The following is a 21,534-nucleotide window of genomic DNA, read 5'->3' as shown; positions in this document are numbered from 1 at the left end:
AGACACACTATCTGTGATGGTTAGATGAGACACACACTGTCTGTGATGGGTTGATGAGACACACTGTCTGTGATGGTTCAGTAGAGGATGGGGAGGGGAGTTTGATACCAATGAATGAAAAATCAAAATTACACCTTGCTGTAGACTGGCAGGATGACATCCTTTACACGAGTAGAGTTGCAGGGGAATCATCATCCCACATTCTGTGGTACACAAAGTATATAGTAACAATAGACAACCATTGGAATCACTGAAAAGCTTAAGGATCCCTACTTATATTAGGTTAACATCCATCAGTGAAAGCATGAACAAGGCAAAAGAAATGGCTTAGTTTTACTGGATTCCTTCCCATGGTGAGAATTTCAAAAGTTGAAACAGCAGATACACAGGGAAGATCTGCATCTGAAAAATATGGTCTTTCACCAATACAACAATACTGCTTATTTCTGCACATACACAAAACCCAGGTGAGCAAGACAACAGTCATGGCTGCTGAATCAGCTGGGAATATGATGTCATTTTATTACAAATCTTTGGAATCTATGATGCAAAAAAGGTACAAAGAGAAATTAACTTATTCTGACAGAACAAGAAGCCTACCAGATACTAATTTTTTGTCGGATGGCTGGCATGACTAAAACGAGAGGGATCATTATTGCTAGATCTTATCTTAACCCATACTGGCATGGACAATGATAATATGATATATGATACACCAGTTGAAAGAAATTACCATGTAATACTCATGTGTAAATATGTGGTAAAAAAGGACATCAAAAGAATATAAGGTTAGATGGGAAATAAAGAGAAGATATAACCTAGGAAACTAAACATGCCTTAATCATTTTTATAGTAATGGAGCTTCTGAAATTCAGTTCTGTAGCCAGGAACCAGGGTTTTCTCTGTAGAAGATACTATAGCCCCAGCACCAGTGAGATGAAAAGGGGAGGAGGTTTTGGAAACCACTGATATACTTAGAAAAGTTATTAACAGAACTTTAAAAGGACTTAACCCATACACGGCTCTTGGTCCTAATGAAATTTCACCATGTGTGCTAAAGATGTATGCAGATACGCTAGATAAACAACTTGAGTTACCATTCCGGATGGCACTGGAGAGAGGCAAAGTGCCACAGGAATGGAAAAGGGCAAGTATTATACCTATATATACAAGAAAGTGGACTGGAAATCACTAACCTGTGATATGTAAGGTTCTAAAAAAGGTTATCAGAATGCAGGTGGATTATTTTTGACAGAGGAGAAATTTCAGAAGTGAGAGACAGCCAATTTTCTGAGAGGTCATGTGCAACTTAGCTCTTAGAGTTCTACGAGAGAATGAGTTCAGTCCTGGACAAAATGGAAGGCTGGGTGGAGTGCCAGAGAGCATTTGATGCTCTACCAAAAAGGAAACTGATTAAGAAGCTGTATTACCTGGTGGGAATATGAAGAAAACTCTTACGATGGATAGAATATTAAGTAGTAGGAAACAAAGGACACATGTAAGAGAAGCATCATTTCCAAATGGGTTCTGTTGACCTTCTAAGTACCACAGGGTTTGGTTTTGGGACCTTTACTCTTCATGATCCATAGCAATGAAGGTATGAAATCCTCTCTGAATATGTTTGCATGTGATACAAAGGTCACAAAAGACGTGAAAAGCAAGGAGGATTGCATCAGCTTAAAAGGGGAACTAATAAGACTCTAAAGTTGGTCTGAAATCTGGATGATGAAATTCAGCCCTAGCAAATGTAAAGTAATGAAGATGGTACAAAGTGAAAGATGGCCTCAATATGATCATCACCTTACAGGAAATAAGTTTCAGGTTCTCTGTGTTTGAAAGACTTCGGAGTTGACATCATCCTTAACCTGTTGCCAGAGTCACATATTAGGAAACCTGTTAGGGAAATGAAATGTCTGCAGGCACTTATTAGACCACAGCTCTCAAATATGAATAAGGAAATATTTAGCAAGCTATTCATATCCTGCATAATGTCAGAACTAACATATGCTTCTCAGGTTTCGTCACTTCACCTGAAGAAGCACAAAGAGCTCATAGAGAAGGTCGAAAGGAAGGCAACAAAGATGGTATCAGAATTAAGAGAGTTAAATTACAAGGAAAGACCGGAGGCTTTGAATTTACCCAACTTGCAACAGAGAAGTGTAAAAGATGACTAATCACAGCCTTTAAGTTTTTAAAAGAGATTGGGGATACAGACAGTAAATACTTCTTCAAGAGATAGGAAATTCATCCCATTACATAATTTTGTAAAGCACATAGTGTAATGCCACAAAAAATTTGATATGAGTTAAATGGACAGATTTCTTTAAGAAAAATTAAAGAATCATTTTTCAAAGGAAAGCAATAAAGGTATGTTGCCATTCAAATTCAAATGCATTAAATGATACTTTTCTTTTTTATTACACTTGAAACTATCAAAGTAACTTAGATTTTTTTACCTTTTTGGAGCAAATGTTCATCAGCTTGCACCTAAAGTCAGCTCAACCGTTAGAATGATTTCCATTCTGTCAAGAGATGGCAATATGATATAGCATGGTGCACTCAGAAACGTTTGTGGTCATGATGTTATTGCTAAAGCTGAAGAAGGAGAATTTAGAAAACATTCATTTATATATTATATTTAATCGCCATCTCCCACATTAGCGAGGTAGCACAAGGAAACAGATGAAGAATGGCCCAACCCACACATACACATGTATATACATAAACGACCACACATGCACATATACATACCTATACATTTCAATGTATACATACACTGAAATATACAAATATACACACATGTACATATTCGTACTTGCTGCCTTCATCCATTTCTGTCGCCACCCTGCCACACATGAAATAGCATCCTCCCCAGCAAAGTAGCACTAGGAAAAGACAAAGTGAAGTGCAATAGTGGCATAGAGACATTAAGTGTTTCATTATATCAAGTGCAGCACTAAAAATATCTCTGCCTCCTGTTCCTACAAGAAATGGAGAAACTTTTGGAGTTAGAACAAACATGGACTTATCTAGGGACCACATCAGTTTCAGACTGCTGATGTTTAAGGACCTTGCTCACAAATACAGAACTGTAAGCTACACTCAGAACTTTGTAGATCCTGAAAGGAGAGCCAGAATTCAAAACACAGGAGTACTTGTTAAGAGATGTTAAAACACAAGTTCTAAAATATGGTAGGAAACAACAAAGTTCAACAGTTATGAGGTGGTTTCACTCCTCAAGAAGTTTATCAATGCTGTCCAATGCTTGCATAAGTATTTACTTGTTGGAGCAGCTCTCACCCCACCTTGGTAAGATAAATAATACTTTCATAAGTCTTTATTTCAACAGTAAAATCAAGGCAACACTGAGGTATGCTTTGGTTGTGGGACAAAATCCCCCACCTGGGGGTTATGTGAGGTTGAGTAGTTTGATTTAAGATGCCATACTGTCCCTCTACTTCAGAGCCCTCTCACCATGTAATATGTACTGGAAAAGAGACTGAAAACAATCGAATTGAGGACTTTAGTGTCTCTAGATTCATATTTAGACTTGTTCCACAAGGAAGCCAAATGTGGAAAATAGAGGAGTGTAGCGGGCAAATATGTAAATCTCTGTTTTCATTGGCACCACCTCACTGACTCATGGGGTGACGATGCTCTTTCCTGTGGGGTAGGGGGGGGTGGCATTGGGTATGGATGAAGGTAAGCAAGTATGAATATGTACATGTGTATGTATCTGTATGTCTGTGTATGCTTATGTATATGTGTATATGTTGATATGTATATGTGTATATATGTAACTCCTCCCCTCGTGGTTTTTTTTATTTTCCAAAAGCAGTAACAGAGAAGGGGGCCAAGTGAGGATATATATATATATATATATATATATATATATATATATATATATATATATATATATATATATATATATATATATTTTATTTATTTATTCTATTATACTTTGTCGCTGTCTCCCGCGTTTGCGAGGTAGCGCAAGGAAACAGACGAAAGAAATGGCCCAACCCCCCCCATACACATGTATATACATACGTCCACACACGCAAATATACATACCTACACAGCTTTCCATGGTTTACCCCAGACGCTTCACATGCCTTGATTCAATCCACTGACAGCACGTCAACCCCGGTATACCACATCGCTCCAATTCACTCTATTTCTTGCCCTCCTTTCACCCTCCTGCATGTTCAGGCCCCGATCACACAAAATCTTTTTCACTCCATCTTTCTACCTCCAATTTGGTCTCCCTCTTCTCCTCGTTCCCTCCACCTCCGACACATATATCCTCTTGGTCAATCTTTCCTCACTCATTCTCTCCATGTGCCCAAACCACTTCAAAACACCCTCTTCTGCTCTCTCAACCACGCTCTTTTTATTTCCACACATCTCTCTTACCCTTACGTTACTCACTCGATCAAACCACTACACACCACACATTGTCCTCAAACATCTCATTTCCAGCACATCCATCCTCCTGCGCACAACTCTATCCATAGCCCACGCCTCGCAACCATACAACATTGTTGGAACCACTATTCCTTCAAACATACCCATTTTTGCTTTCCGAGATAATGTTCTCGACTTCCACACATTCTTCAAGGCCCCCAGAATTTTCGCCCCCTCCCCCACCCTATGATCCACTTCCGCTTCCATGGTTCCATCCGCTGCCAGATCCACTCCCAGATATCTAAAACACTTCACTTCCTCCAGTTTTTCTCCATTCAAACTCACCTCCCAATTGACTTGACCCTCAACCCTACTGTACCTAATAACCTTGCTCTTATTCACATTTACTCTTAACTTTCTTCTTCCACACACTTTACCAAACTCAGTCACCAGCTTCTGCAGTTTCTCACATGAATCAGCCACCAGCGCTGTATCATCAGCGAACAACAACTGACTCACTTTCCAAGCTCTCTCATCCCCAACAGACTTCATACTTGCCCCTCTTTCCAAAACTCTTGCATTTACCTCCCTAACAACCCCATCCATAAACAAATTAAACAACCATGGAGACATCACACACCCCTGCCGCAAACCTACATTCACTGAGAACCAATCACTTTCCTCTCTTCCTACACGTACACATGCCTTACATCCTCGATAAAAACTTTTCACTGCTTCTAACAACTTGCCTCCCACACCATATATTCTTAATACCTTCCACAGAGCATCTCTATCAACTCTATCATATGCCTTCTCCAGATCCATAAATATATATATATATATATATATATATATATATATATATATATATATATATATATATATATATATATATATTTTTTTTTTTTTTTATACTTTGTCGCTGTCTCCCGCGTTTGCGAGGTAGCGCAAGGAAACAGACGAAAGAAATGGCCCAACCCCCCCCCCATACACATGTATATACATACGTCCACACACGCAAATATACATACCTACACAGCTTTCCATGGTTTATCCCAGATGCTTCACATGCCTTGATTCAATCCACTGACAGCACGTCAACCCCGGTATACCACATCGCTCCAATTCACTCTATTCCTTGCCCTCCTTTCACCCTCCTGCATGTTCAGGCCCCGATCACACAAAATCTTTTTCACTCCATCTTTCCACCTCCAATTTGGTCTCCCTCTTCTCCTTGCTCCCTCCACCTCCGACACATATATCCTCTTTGTCAATCTTTCCTCACTCATCCTCTCCATGTGCCCAAACCACTTTAAAACACCCTCTTCTGCTCTCTCAACCACGCTCTTTTTATTTCCACACATCTCTCTTACCCTTACGTTACTCACTCGATCAAACCACCTCACACCACACATTGTCCTCAAACATCTCATTTCCAGCACATCCATCCTCCTGCGCACAACTCTATCCATAGCCCACGCCTCGCAACCATACAACATTGTTGGAACCACTATTCCTTCAAACATACCCATTTTTGCTTTCCGAGATAATGTTCTCGACTTCCACACATTCTTCAAGGCCCCCAGAATTTTCGCCCCCTCCCCCACCCTATGATCCACTTCCGCTTCCATGGTTCCATCCGCTGCCAGATCCACTCCCAGATATCTAAAACACTTCACTTCCTCCAGTTTTTCTCCATTCAAACTCACCTCCCAATTGACTTGACCCTCAACCCTTCTGTACCTAATAACCTTGCTCTTATTCACATTTACTCTTAACTTTCTTCTTCCACACACTTTACCAAACTCAGTCACCAGCTTCTGCAGTTTCTCACATGAATCAGCCACCAGCGCTGTATCATCAGCGAACAACAACTGACTCACTTCCCAAGCTCTCTCATCCCCAACAGACTTCATACTTGCCCCTCTTTCCAAAACTCTTGCATTTACCTCCCTAACAACCCCATCCATAAACAAATTAAACAACCATGGAGACATCACACACCCCTGCCGCAAACCTACATTCACTGAGAACCAATCACTTTCCTCTCTTCCTACACGTACACATGCCTTACATCCTCGATAAAAACTTTTCACTGCTTCTAACAACTTTCCTCCCACACCATATATTCTTAATACCTTCCACAGAGCATCTCTATCAACTCTATCATATGCCTTCTCCAGATCCATAAATGCTACATATATAAATGCTATATATATATATATATATATATATATATATATATATATATATATATATATATATATATATATATATATCCATATATATATATCCATATATATATATATATATATATCCCTGGGGATAGGGGATTAAGAATACTTCCCACGTATTCCCTGCGTGTCGTAGAAGGCGACTAAAAGGGGAGGGAGCGGGGGGCTGGAAATCCTCCCCTCTCGTTTTTTTTTTTTTTTTTTTAATTTTCCAAAAGAAGGAACAGAGGGGACCAGGTGAGGATATTCCAAAAAAGGCCCAGTCCTCTGTTCTTAACGCTACCTCGCTAACGCGGGAAATGGCGAATAGTTTAAAAAGAAAGAAAATATATATATATATATATATATATATATATATATATATATATATATATATATATATATATATATATATTTATTCATTTATTTATTTCATTTTGCTTTGTCGCTGTCTCCCATGTTAGCGAGGAAGCACAAGGAAACAGACGAAAGAATGGCCCAACCTGCCCACATACACATGTATATACCTACATGTCCACACACGCACAATATACATACCTATACATCTCAATGTACACATATATATACACACACACAGACATATACATATATACACATGTACATAATTCATACTGTCTGCCTTTATTTGTTCCCATCACCAGCTCTCCACACATGGAATAACAACCCCCTTCCCCCTCATGTGTGTGAGGTAGCGCTAGGAAAGACAACAAAAGCCACATTCGTTCACACTCAGTCTCTAGCTGTCATGCAATAATGCCCGAAACCACAGCTCCCTTTCCACATCCAGGCCCCACACACTTTGCATGGTTTACCCCAGACGCTTCACATGCCCTGGTTCAATCCATTGACAGCACGTCGACCCCAGTATACCACATCGTTCCAATTCACTCTATTCCTTGCCCGCCTTTCACCTTCCTGCATGTTCAGGCCCCGATCACTCAAAATCTTTTTCACTCCATCTTTCCACCTCCAATTTGGTCTCCCACTTCTCCTCGTTCCCTCCACCTCTGACACATATATCCTCTTGGTCAATCTTTCCTCACTCATTCTCTCCATGTGCCCAAACCATTTCAAAACACCCTCTTCTGCTCTCTCAACCATGCTCTTTTTATTTCCACACATCTCTCTTACCCTTACATTACTTACCTGATCAAACTACCTCACACCACACATTGTCCTCAAACATCTCATTTCCAGCACATCCACCCTCCTGCGTACAACTCTATCCATAGCCCACACCTCGCAACCATACAACATTGTTGGAACCACTATTCCTTCAAACATATATATATATATCTTTTTCACTCCATCTTTCCACCTCCAATTTGGTCTCCCACTTCTCCTCATTCCCTCCACCTGTGACACATATATCCTCTTTGTCTATCTTTCCTTACTCATTCTCACCATGTGACCAAACCATTTAAATACACCCTCCTCTGCTCTCTCAACCACACTCTTTTTACTATTTACCCTTTCTTTGCTTACTCGATCAAACTACCTCCCACCACATATTGTCATCAAACATTTCACTTCCAACACATCCACCCTCCTCCGCACAACCTTATCTATAGAGCATGCCTCGCAACCATATAACATTGTCGGAACCACTATTGTTTCAAACATACTCTTTTTTGCTCTCCGAGATAACGTTCTCACTTTCCACACATTCTTCAATGCTCCCAGAACCTTCACTCCGTCCCCCACCATGTGACTCACTTCCGCTTCCATGGTTCCATCCGCTGCTAAATCCAGTCCCAGGGCCTGGATGTGGAAAGGGAGCTGCGGTTTCGGTGTATTATACATGACAGCTGGAGACTGAGAGTGAACAAATGTGGCCTTTGTTCTCTTTTCCTAGCACTACCTCGCACACATGAGGGGGGAGGGGGTTGTTATTCCATGTGTGGCGAGGTGGCGCTGGGAGTAAATAAAGGCAGACAGTATGAATCATGTACTTGTGTATATATGTATATGTCTGTGTGTGTATATATATGTGTACATTGAGATGTATAGGTATGTATATTTGCGTGTGTGGACGTGTATGTATATACATGTGTGTGTGGGTGGGTTGGGCCATTCTTTCGTCTGTTTCCTTGCGCTACCTCGCTAATGCGGGAGACAGCAACAAAGCCAAATAAATAAATATATATATATAGGTAGTATATTTGAGGAAAGGAACTTGAATGTTTTGGCTCTGAGTGAAACGAAGCTGAAGGGTAAAGGGGAAGAGTGGTTTGGGAATGTCTTTGGAGTAAAGTCAGGGGTTAGTGAGAGGACAAGAGCAAGGGAAGGAGTAGCACTACTCCTGAAATAGGAGTGGTGGGAGTATGTGATAGAGTGTAAGAAAGTAAACTCTAGATTGATATGGGTAAAACTGAAAGTGGATGGAGAGAGATGGGTGATTATTGGTGCATATGCACCTGGGGTTGAGAAGAAAGATCATGAGAGGCAAGTGTTTGGGAGCAGCTGAGTGAGTGTGTTAGTAGTTTTGATACACGAGACCGGGTTATAGTGATGGGTGATTTGAATGTAAAGCTGAGTATTCTGGCAGTTGAGGGAATAATTGGTGTACATGGGGTGTTCAGTGTTGTAAATGGAAATGGTGAAGAGCTTGTAGATTTTTGTGCTGAAAAAGGACTGGTGATTGGGAACACCTGGTTTAAAAAGAGATATAAGTAAGTATATGTATGTAAGTAGGAGAGATGGCCAGAGAGCATTATTGGATTGTGTGTTAATTGATAAGAGAGACTTTTGGATGTTAATGTGCTGAGAGGTGTAACTGGAGGGATGTCTGATCTTGTGGAGGCAAAGGTGAAGATTTGTAGGGGTTTTCAGAAAAGAAGAGAGAATGTTGGGGTAAAGAGAGTGGTGAGAGTAAGTGAGCTTGGGAAGGAGACTTGTGTGAGGAAGTACCAGGAGAGACTGAGTACAGAATGGAAAAAGGTGAGAGCAAAGGACGTAAGGGGAGTGGCGGAGGAATGGGATGTATTTAGGGAAGCAGTGACAGCTTGTGCAAAAGATGCTTGTGGCATGAGAAGTGTGGGAGGTGTGCAGATTAGTAAGGGTGGTGAGTGGTGGGATGAAGAAGTAAGATTATTAGTGAAAGAGAAGAGAGAGACATTTGGATGATTTTTGCAGGGAAATAATGCAAATGACTGGGAGATGTATAAAAGAAAGAGGCAGGAGGTCAAGAGAAAGGTGCAAGAGGTGAAAAAGAGGGCAAATGAGAGTTGGGGTGACAGAGTATCTTTAAATTTTAGCGAGAATATAAAGATTTTTGGAAGGAAGTAAATAAAGTTCGTAAGACAAGAGAACGAATGGGAACATCAGTGAAGGGGGCTAATGGGGAGGTGATAACAAGTAGTGGTGATGTGAGGAGATGGAGTATTTTGAAGGTTTGTTGAATGAGTTTGATGAGAGAGTGGCAGATATAGGGTGTTTTGGTCGAGGTGATGTGCAAAGTGAGAGGGTTAGGGAGAATGATATGGTAAAGAGAGAAGAGGTAGTAAAAGCTTTGCCGAAGATGAAAGCCGGCAAGGCAGCGGGTTTGGATGGTATTGTAGTGGAATTTATTACAAAGGGGGTGACTGTATTGTTGACTGGTTGGTAAGTTTATTTAATGTATGTATGACTCATGGTGAGGTGCCTGAGGACTGGCAGTATGCTTGCATAGTGTCATTTTACAAAAGCAAAGGGGATAAGAGTGAGTGCTCAAATTACAGAGGTATAAGTTTGTTGAGTATTCCTGGGAAATTATATGGGAGGGTATTGATTGAGAGGGTAAAGGCATGTACAGAGCATCAGATTTGAGAAGAGCAGTGTGGTTTCAGAAGTGGTAGAAGATGTGTGGATCAGGTGTTTGCTTTGAAAAATGTATGTGAGAAATACTTAGAGAAGCAAATGGATTTGTATGTAGCATTTATGGATCTGGAGAAGGCAAATGATAGAGTTTATTTAATGTGTGTATGACTCATGGTGACGTGCCTGAGGACTGGCAGTATACTTGCATAGTGCCATTTTACAAAAGCAAAGGGGATAAGAGTAAGCGCTCAAATTACAGAGGTATAAGATTGTTGAGTATTCCTGGGAAATTATATGGGAGGGTATTGATTGAGAGGGTAAAGGCATGTACAGAGCATCAGATTGGAGAAGAGCAGTGTGGTTTCAGAAGTGGTAGAAGATGTGTGGATCAGGTGTTTGCTTTGAAAAATGTATGTGAGAAATACTTAGAAAAGGAAATGGATTTGTACGTAGCATTTATGGATCTGGAGAAGGTATATGATAGAGTTTATTTAATGCATGTATGACTCATGGTGACATGCCTAAGGACTGGCAGTATGCTTGCATAGTGCCATTTTACAAAAGCAAAGGGGATAAGAGTGGGCACTCAAATTACAGAGGTATAAGTTTATTGAGTATTCCTGGGAAATTATATGGGAGGGTATTGATTGAGAGGGTAAAGGCATGTACAGAGCATCAGATTGGAGAAGAGCAGTGTGGTTTCAGAAGTGGAAGAAGATGTGTGGATCAGGTGTTTGCTTTGAAAAATGTATGTGAGAAATAGTTAGAAAAGCAAATGGATTTGTATGTAGCATTTATGGATCTGGAGAAGGCATATGATAGAGTTGATAGAGATGCTCTGTGGAAGGTATTAAGAATATATGGTGTGGGAGGTAAGTTGTTAAAAGCAGTGAAAAGTTTTTATCGAGGATGTAAGGCATGTGTACATGTAGAAAGAAAGCTAAGTGATTGGCTCTCAGTGAATGTTGGTTTGCGACAGGGGTGCATGGTTGTTTAATTTGTTTATGGATGGGGATGTTAGGGAGGTGAATGCAAGAGTCTTGGAAAGAGGGGCAAGAATGCAGTCTGTTGTGGATGAGAGAGCTTGGGAAGTGAGTCAATTGTTGTTCGCTGGTGATACAGTACTGGTGGCTGCTTCAGGTGAGAAACTGCAGAAGCTGATGACTGAGTTTGGTAGAGTGTGTGAAAGAAGAAAGCTGAGAGTAAATGTGAATAAGAGCAAGGTTATTAGGTACAGTAGGGTTGAGGGACATGTAAATTGGGAGGTAATTTTGAATGGAGAAAAACTGAAGGAAGTGAAGTGTATTAGATATCTGGGAGTGGATTTGGCAGCGGATGGAACCATGGAAGCAGAAGTAAATCATAGGGTGGTGGAGGGGGCTAAAGTTCTGGGAGCATTGCAAAATGTGTGGAAATTGAGAGCGTTATCTTGGAGAGCAAAAGTGGGTATGTTTGAAGGAATAGTGGTTCCAACAATGTTATTTGGTTGTGAGACTTGGGCTATAGATAGAGTTGTGCGGAGGAGGGTGGATGTGCTGGAAATGAGATGTTTGAGGACAATATGTGGTGTGAGGTAGTTTGATCGGGTAAGTAATGAAAGGGTAAGAGAGATGTGTGGTAATAAAAAGAGGGTGGTTGAGAGAGCAGAAGAGGGTGTTTTGAAATGGTTTGGTCACATGGAAAGAATGAGTGAGGAAAGATTGACAAAAAAGATATATGCATTAGAGGTGGAGGGAATGAGGAGAAGTGGGAGACCAAATTGGAGGTGGAAAGTTCATTCCCATCGCCACCCCACCACACATGAAGTGAAAACCCCCTCCCACCGCATGTGCGCGAGGTAGCGCTAGGAAAAGAGAACAAAGGCCACATTTGTTCACTCTCAGTCTCTAGCTGTCATGTATAATACACCGAAACCACGGCTCCCTTTCCACATCCAGGCCCCACAAAACTTTCCATGGTTTACCCCAGACATTTCACATGCCCTGGTTCAATCCATTGACAGCACATTGACCCCGGTATACCACATCATTCCAATTCACTCTGTTCCTTGCATGCCTTTCACCTTCCTGCATGTTCAGGCCCCGATCACTCAAAATCTTTTTCATTCCATCTTTCCACCTCCAGTTTGGTCTCCCACTTCTCCTCATTCCCTTCACCTCTGACACATATATCCTCTTTGTCAATCTTTCCTCACTTATTCTCTCCATGTGACCAAACCATTTCAAAACACCCTCATCTGCTCTCTCAACTACACTCTTTTTATTACCACACATCTTTCCTACCCTTTCATTACTTACTCGATCAAACCACCTCACATCACATATTTTCCTCAAACATCTCATTTCCAGCACATCCACCCTCCTCTGCACAACTCTATCTATGGCCCAAGCCTTGCAACCATATAACATTGTTGGAACCACTATTCCTTCAAACATACCCATTTTTGCTCTTTAAGATAACGTTCTCAACTTCCACAAATTCTTCAACGCTCCCAGAACTTTCGCCCCCTTCCCCACCCTATGACTCACTTCTGCTTCCATGGTTCCATCCGCTGCCAAATCCACTCCCAGATATCTAAAACACTTCACTTCCTCCAGGTTTTCTCCATTCAAAGTTACCTACCAATTGACTTGTCCCTCAACCCTACTGTACCTAATAACCTTGCCCTTATTCACATTTACTCTCAGCTTTCTTCTTTCACACACTTTACCAAACTCAGTCACCAGCTTCTGCAGTTTCTCACACGAAAGCCACCAGCGCTGTATCATCAGTGAACAACAACTGACTCACTTCCCAAGCTCTCTCATCCCCAACAGACTGCATACTTGCCCCTCTTTACAAAACTCTTGCATTCACCTCCCTAACAACCCCATCCATAAACAAATTAAACAACCATGGAGACATCACACACCCCTGCCACAAACCAACATTCACTGAGAACCAATCACTTTTCTCTCTTTCTACAAGTACACATGCCTTACATCCTCGATAAAAACTGTTCACTGCTTCTAACAACTTACCTCCCACACCATATATTCTTCATACCTTCCACAGAGCATCTCTATCAACTCTATCATATGCCTTCTCCAGATCCATAAATGCTACATACAAATCCATTTGCTTTTCTAAGTAATTCTCACATACATTCTTCAAAGCAAACACCTGATCCACACATCCTCTACCACTTCTAAAACCACACTACTCTTCCCCAATCTGATGCTCTGTATATGCCTTCACCCACTCATTCAATACCCTCCCATAAAATTTCCCAGGAATACTCAACAAACTTATACCTCTGTAATTTGAGCACTCACTCTTATCCCCTTTGCCTTTGTACAATGGCACTATGCAAGCATTCCACCAGTCCTCAGGCACCTCACCATGAGTCATACATACATTAAATAACCTTACTAACCAGTCAACAATACATTCACCCCCTTTTTTAATAAATTCCACTGCAATACCATCCAAACCTGCTGCCTTGCCGGCTTTCATCCTCCACAAAGCTTTTACTACCTCTTCTCTGTTTACCAAATCATTTTCCCTGACCCTCTCACTTTGCACATCAACTCGACCAAAACACCCTATATCTGCCACTGTATCATCAAACACATTCAACAAACCTTCAATATACTCACTCCATCTCCTTCTCACATCACCACTACTTACTATCACCTCCCCATTTGCCCCCTTCACTGATGTTCCCATTTGTTCCCTTGTCTTACGCACTTTATTTACCTCCTTCCAAAACATCTTCTTATTCTCCCTGAAATTTAATGATACTCTCTCACCCCAAATCTCATTTGCCCTCTTTTTCACCTCTTGCACCTTTCTCTTGACCTCCTGCCTCTTTCTTTTATACATCTCCCAGTCATTTGCATTATTTCCCAGCAAAAATCATCCAAATGCCTCTCTCTTCTCTTTCACTAATACTCTTACTTCTTCATCCCACCACTCACTACCCTTTCTAATCTGCCTACCTCCCACACTTCTTATGCCACAAGCATCTTTTGCACAAGCCATCACAGCTCCCCTAAATACATCCCATTCCTCCCCCACTCCCCTTACATCTTTTGTTTTCACCTTTTTCCATTTTGTACTCAGTGTCTCCTAGTACTTTCTCACACAAGTCTCCTTCCCAAGCTCACTTACTCTCACCACTCTTTTCACCCCAACATTCTCTCTTCTTTTCTGAAAACCTCTACAAATCTTCACCTTCGCCTCCACAAGATAATGATTAGACATCCTTCCAGTTGCACCTCTCAGCACATTAACTTCCAAAAGTCTCTCTTTCGCATGCCTATCAATTAACACGTAATCCAATATCGCTCTTTGGCCATGTCTCCTACTTACATACGTACACTTATGCCACAGTCATTGGGTTCAATTTTGAGTTGTAAAAACATGTTCTTTGAAAATGGAAAAGAATTATTTTTCAAGGGACTGAAAGCCCTAATCACGTTACATTTTATAGACTTCACTAGAAAAAGTTGACAAAGTCATGGTTTAAGTATATGAAAAAAATTCTATCTACATCCAACAGATAACATTCAACATTACAAAGAAACAATTAATTGATATTATATGCTGATAATCATTAGGCTAATTTTCCAAAACTGCATTGCCCTGGTCATTAATATGTTCATACTACTAAATCACTCATGATAAGTGTAAAATTTTTTTCATTTTTTTGAAAAGTAAAGAACCTACTAAGTACATCACTCTAGAAAAATCTCTCCAAACAAGGTAAATCAATTGTTGGAAAACCAGTTTCCTAATGTCCCATGATGTGTTTACAACTTTGCCATATCTAGTTTCCACAATGGTTCCATCACCCTTGAGGCTATATTCATAACTTTTGAATGTGGGAAAAGAGAAGAATAGTCTGGTAATTACTACATCCCACATTTTTTTCAAGAAGGATGGAGGTTTATCTAGGCCGGCTTCTGCTGCTAGATCATCCATGTATTGCCACTGATCATTATGCATCATATGGAAATGCTTGTCTAGCAGACCTTGTTGTTTCCACTCTCCATAACATTTCTGGCTGATAGCTGTCATTTCTTCAACTGTAGGAAGTGTGACTCTTCCAATCAAATTAGCAAGAAAGTACTGAACCTGTGTAGAACATAATTTATAATTGTGAACATGGGTGAAACGTTTGGCATGATTGGAGTTTGGTTCTAGGAGTATCTTCCTCAAGACAAAGTATTATTGGAAAATTGTTGAGCGAAGGTTTTATATCTAAGGTTTAGTGTGTTTTAATTACTTAACTGACATATGAGATACTTCATGCTTGGCTATATATATTAAAAGTTTTCAAAACAGCACAGTATACTAACAAGTTCTAAATTCACAAAGCCTACTTACTATAAAACATTCTTCAAGAGAATTGCTACTATACTCTTGAAATTCAAAACTCTAGAGAATTCTAATAAATGTGAAATTTGAAGATGTTAACAAACTGACAAGAAAAGAGAGGAGCAAGGAGAATGAAAGAGGAGGTCAGAGTTTATAGAGGAAGACAGTAAGAGGAAGAATGATAGGATTATAAGTGATGATCAGGTTAACAGAAATTAGAAAGAGGAGAGAAAGAGGGTGTAAAAATAAAAGAAGTAACTGAAGGAAAAGAAAATGAGCAAAGGGACAGACAGACAGAGAAAAGAAGAAAAAAATATAGAGATAGAAATAACAGAGGAAAGGAGAATGAGAGGCAGGATATATTCTTTCCAATGCATCTTCTCTTGCCTATTCCACAACCCCCTTGTCCTTATTTATCTTATTCTGACTTCCCTCCTTCAACCTTCCATTGGTATTTCCACTTACTCTCTCACTGCACTGGAGTCTTATCTTTTCTACAGCATTTCTGATTATCACATTCTTGAAGTCTTTCTTTTATCTGTACATGTTTTTGGCTCATATGGTCCCAGGAAATTTTTCCCACTTTTCATCTTGCCTTCACTCCTTTCCAACACTGCAAATTAAAACTGCTTCCCTTATGTAGGCCTACTTTCAGAACTTGCTTAGTTCTGTTTTTATCAAATCTACTATTTCTGTCTCCCTTTCTCCTCCTCAGCAAGTTATTATTACAACTGTAATTGTGTACTTCCAAGATTTTTCTGCCATTTTATGGAAGTTCTGCAGCAGCTCCTCTCTAAATTTTCCTGTCATTATGAAATCATTATGTAACTCTACTCTGAGAACAGTTGCCTTTAATCTCCATGAAATTCCATTACAGTTATGAAAAAAAAAAGGTGGTTGTGAGCATGCTTATCAATTTCTTAATGCAAATCAAGTAGGCTGTCTGGTTTTGAAACATAATATCCCCTTCCTGATTTGTTTTTGACTTATGCATGAAACTTGTATTGGTTACAAAGCATTACAGACTGGTGTAGCAGAAAATTTCAATGAAATAATTTGAAACATTGACGGGAGCGGGGGCCAGAAATCCTCCCCTCCTTGTATTAACTTTCTAAAATGGGAAACAGAAGAAGGAGTCACGCGGGGAGTGCTCATCCTCCTCGAAGGCTCAGAGTGGGGTGCCTAAATGTGTGTGGATGTAACCAAGATGTGAAAAAAGGAGAGATAGGTAGTATGTTTGAGGAAAGGAACCTGGATGTTTTGGCTCTGAGTGAAACGAAGCTCAAGGGTAAAGGGGAAGAGTGGTTTGGGAATGTCTTGGGAGTAAAGTCAGGGGTTAGTGAGAGGACAAGAGCAAGGGAAGGAGTAGCAATACTCCTGAAACAGGAGTTGTGGGAGTATGTGATAGAATGTAAGAAAGTAAATTCTCGATTAATATGGGTAAAACTGAAAGTTGATGGAGAGAGGTGGGTATTTATTGGTGCATATGCACCCGGGCATGAGAAGAAAGATCATGAGAGGCAAGTGTTTTGGGAGCAGCTGAATGAGTGTGTTAGTGGTTTTGATGCACGAGACCGGGTTATAGTGATGGGTGATTTGAATGCAAAGGAGAGTAATGTGGCAGTTGAGGGAATAATTGGTATACATGGGGTGTTCAGTGTTGTAAATGGAAATGGTGAAGAGCTTGTAGATTTATGTGTTGAAAAAGGACTGATGATTGGGAATACCTGGTTTAAAAAGCGAGATATACATAAGTATACTTATGTAAGTAAGAGAGATGGCCAGAGAGCGTTATTGGATTACATGTTAATTGACAGGCGTGCGAAAGAGAGACTTTTGGATGCTAATGTGCTGAGAGGTGCAACTAGAGGGATGTCTGATCATTATCTTGTGGAGGCTAAGGTGAAGATTTGTATGGGTTTTCAGAAAAGAAGAGTGAATGTTGGGGTGAAGAGGGTGGTGAGAGTAAGTGAGCTTGGGAAGGAGACCTGTGTGAGGAAGTACCAGGAGGGACTGAGTACAGAATGGAAAAAGGTGAGAACAATGGAAGTAAGGGGAGTGGGGGAGGAATGGGATGTATTTAGGGAATCAGTGATGGATTGCGCAAAAGATGCTTGTGGCATGAGAAGAGTGGGAGGTGGGTTGATTAGAAAGGGTAGTGAGTGGTGGGATGAAGAAGTAAGAGTATTAGTGAAAGAGAAGAGAGAGGCATTTGGACGATTTTTGCAGGGAAAAAATGAAATTGAGTGGGAGATGTATAAAAGAAAGAGACAGGAGGTCAAGAGAAAGGTGCAAGAGGTGAAAAAAAGGGCAAATGAGAGTTGGGGTGAGAGAGTATCATTAAATTTTAGGGAGAATAAAAAGATGTTCTGGAAGGAGGTAAATAAAGTGCGTAAGACAAGGGAGCAAATGGGAACTTCAGTGAAGGGCGCAAATGGGGAGGTGATAACAAGTAGTGGTGATGTGAGAAGGAGATGGAGTGAGTATTTTGAAGGTTTGTTGAATGTGTTTGATGATAGAGTGGCAGATATAGGGTGTTTTGGTCGAGGTGGTGTGCAAAGTGAGAGGGTTAGGGAAAATGATTTGGTAAGCAGAGAAGAGGTAGTGAAAGCTTTGCGGAAGATGAAAGCCAGCAAGGCAGCAGGTTTGGATGGTATTGCAGTGGAATTTATTAAAAAAGGGGGTGACTGTATTATTGACTGGTTGGTAAGGTTATTTAATGTATGTATGACTCATGGTGAGGTGCCTGAGGATTGGCAGAATGCGTGCATAGTGCCATTGTACAAAGGCAAAGGGGATAAGAGTGAGTGCTCAAATTACAGAGGTATAAGTTTGTTGAGTATTCCTGGTAAATTATATGGGAGGGTATTGATTGAGAGGGTGAAGGCATGTACAGAGCATCAGATTGGGGAAGAGCAGTGTGGTTTCAGAAGTGGTAGAGGATGTGTGGATCAGGTGTTTGCTTTGAAGAATGTATGTGAGAAATACTTAGAAAAGCAAATGGATTTGTATGTAGCATTTATGGATCTGGAGAAGGCATATGATAGAGTTGATAGAGATTCTCTGTGGAAGGTATTAAGAATATATGGTGTAGGAGGCAAGTTGTTAGAAGCAGTGAAAAGTTTTTATCGAGGATGTAAGGCATGTGTACGTGTAGGAAGAGAGGAAGGTGATTGGTTCTCAGTGAATGTAGGTTTGCAGCAGGGGTGTGTGATGTCTCCATGGTTGTTTAATTTGTTTATGGATGGGGTTGTTAGGGAGGTAAATGCAAGAGTTTTGGAAAGAGGGGCAAGTATGAAGTCTGTTGGGGATGAGAGAGCTTGGGAAGTGAGTCAGTTGTTGTTCGCTGATGATACAGCGCTGGTGGCTGATTCATGTGAGAAACTGCAGAAGCTGGTGACTGAGTTTGGTAAAGTGTGTGGAAGAAGAAAGTTAAGAGTAAATGTGAATAAGAGCAAGGTTATTAGGTACAGTAGGGTTGAGGGTCAAGTCAATTGGGAGGTGAGTTTGAATGGAGAAAAACTGGAGGAAGTGAAGTGTTTTAGATATCTGGGAGTGGATCTGGCAGCGGATGGAACCATGGAAGCGGAAGTGGATCATAGGGTGGGGGAGGGGGCGAAAATTCTGGGGGCCTTGAAGAATGTGTGGAAGTCGAGAACATTATCTCGGAAAGCAAAAATGGGTATGTTTGAAGGAATAGTGGTTCCAACAATGTTGTATGGTTGCGAGGCGTGGGCTATGGATAGAGTTGTGCGCAGGAGGATGGATGTGCTGGAAATGAGATGTTTGAGGACAATGTGTGGTGTGAGGTGGTTTGATCGAGTGAGTAACGTAAGGGTAAGAGAGATGTGTGGAAATAAAAAGAGCGTGGTTGAGAGAGCAGAAGAGGGTGTTTTGAAGTGGTTTGGGCACATGGAGAGAATGAGTGAGGAAAGATTGACCAAGAGGATATATGTGTCGGAGGTGGAGGGAACGAGGAGAAGAGGGAGACCAAATTGGAGGTGGAAAGATGGAGTGAAAAAGATTTTGTGTGATCGGGGCCTGAACATGCAGGAGGGTAAAAGGAGGGCAAGGAATAGAGTGAATTGGAGCGATGTGGTATACCGGGGTTGACGTGCTGTCAGTGGATTGAATCAAGGCATGTGAAGCGTCTGGGGTAAACCATGGAAAGCGCTGTAGGTATGTATATTTGCGTGTGTGGACGTATGTATATACATGTGTATGGGGGGGGGGTTGGGCCATTTCTTTCGTCTGTTTCCTTGCGCTACCTCGCAAACGCGGGAGACAGCGACAAAGTATAATAAAAAAAATAATTGATCCTTAGCCAAAAACAGTAAATTCAATTTAGCATGAACTCACTCCACTTACTGCAAATTCTTACTAGTTAAGTAGGACAGATGAATTGTTGAATGCTTTTAATCTAGCTGATTATTTTGCAATCAAAATATCACTACTTTACAGCAATCACCATTTTTAGGCCTATGTATACCACTTAAAGGTTTGGATAAACATTTCATGAAAAAGTGCTTGAATTCTTTATATGAAATTCTACTCCAGGGAGTTTTATTCTTGCATTTAAGTAGGTTACTGTATCACCTTCAACTTTCAGCAAATGTATTTCTTTTTAATACTCAAGTGTATTTCTTTGTGGTTCAATCAAGTTTTATGACACAACTGATAAAACTCAACTGATGGCTTTTTAAAAGAATACCACCAGAGTCTATAATGTAACTGATATGGTGATGCACTACCAACACTGATTACAATGGTAGTAATCTATAGCCTGTCCCTTAATAGTATTTCTCTAAAGATCATGTATACCTAATACTGCTGTTCCTGACTGCAGAAAAAAACTTGGTCTGGTATACTCTACAAATCAGTTCAGTAACTTTTCAAGGTTCTACACTAAGCAGTCAATAATGTTTCTAATACTTGCATGTAATGATATGAATACTTTCAGACCATATCAGGCACCTTCTGATATTTTAGTCTTCCATGCTTGTTTTACCAATAGGGAATAACTTTTTCGTGCAAATTGGAAACGACAACCCTTCCTCGTGAAAACCATCATACATCTATTTGCATTCCACTAGTAAAGTCTCATGGTTTTCAGTCATTCCCTGTGCTGTAATTTCTTTTTTTAGTCAATGTAGCTGTAAATGATCTTTGATTGTTTTTAAATCAATAATTCTGATCTTGAAGTTGGTGGCAGATTCGAGGTACAAACTGAAGATGTTGGTGTCTGAGTTTGGGATAGTTTGAAAGGAGGGAGTTGAGAGTAAATATGAATGAAAACAAGGATATTAGGTTATGTAATACAAAGAGACAGGTTAGATGGGGTTTGAATCTGAATGAAGAAAACTTGGAGGAGTGGACATGGATGAGGGGACAAAGGTTCTGGGAGCATAGAGTAATGTATGGAAAGAAAGGTCATCATCTGGGAGTTAAAATAAGTATGTTTGAAGATAAAGTATTCACAAGAATGTTGAATGGACGCAAGGCATGGACTATAGATGAGAATTTATGGAAGAGGATGAATGTTAGAAATGAAATGTTGGGGGACAATATGCAGTATGAGGAGGGTTGATCAAGTAACTAATGATAGGGCAAGAGAGGTTTGATAATATGAATAGTATGGTTGATAGAGCCAAAAAGAGTGTGCTGAAATGGTTTGGACATATGGAGAAAATGAGTAAGGAAAGAATACATGTGTCAGAAGTAGAGGGGACAAGAA

General features: G+C 40.4%; 1 protein-coding gene and 1 long non-coding RNA gene across 2 annotated transcripts in view; one reads left to right on the top strand and one right to left on the bottom strand.

Moving 5' to 3' along the window:
• LOC139750948 (uncharacterized) overlaps positions 1 to 21,534 on the top strand; it is an 89,442-nt gene that overhangs the window by 13,453 nt on the left and 54,455 nt on the right. The gene's annotated exons all lie outside the window — the stretch shown is intronic.
• LOC139750947 (uncharacterized) overlaps positions 6,974 to 21,534 on the bottom strand; it is a 70,234-nt gene continuing 55,673 nt past the window's right edge. Inside the window, 1 exon segment of the mRNA XM_071665869.1 lies at positions 6,974 to 15,557. Within this exon segment, the coding sequence (XP_071521970.1) occupies positions 15,099 to 15,557 (459 nt within the window). The 3' untranslated portion in view covers positions 6,974 to 15,098.

The sequence above is a fragment of the Panulirus ornatus genome, chromosome 10 (assembly GCF_036320965.1).
Source record: "Panulirus ornatus isolate Po-2019 chromosome 10, ASM3632096v1, whole genome shotgun sequence".
Taxonomy (NCBI): domain Eukaryota; kingdom Metazoa; phylum Arthropoda; class Malacostraca; order Decapoda; family Palinuridae; genus Panulirus; species Panulirus ornatus.
This window is presented reverse-complemented; position numbering and strand designations above follow the sequence as displayed.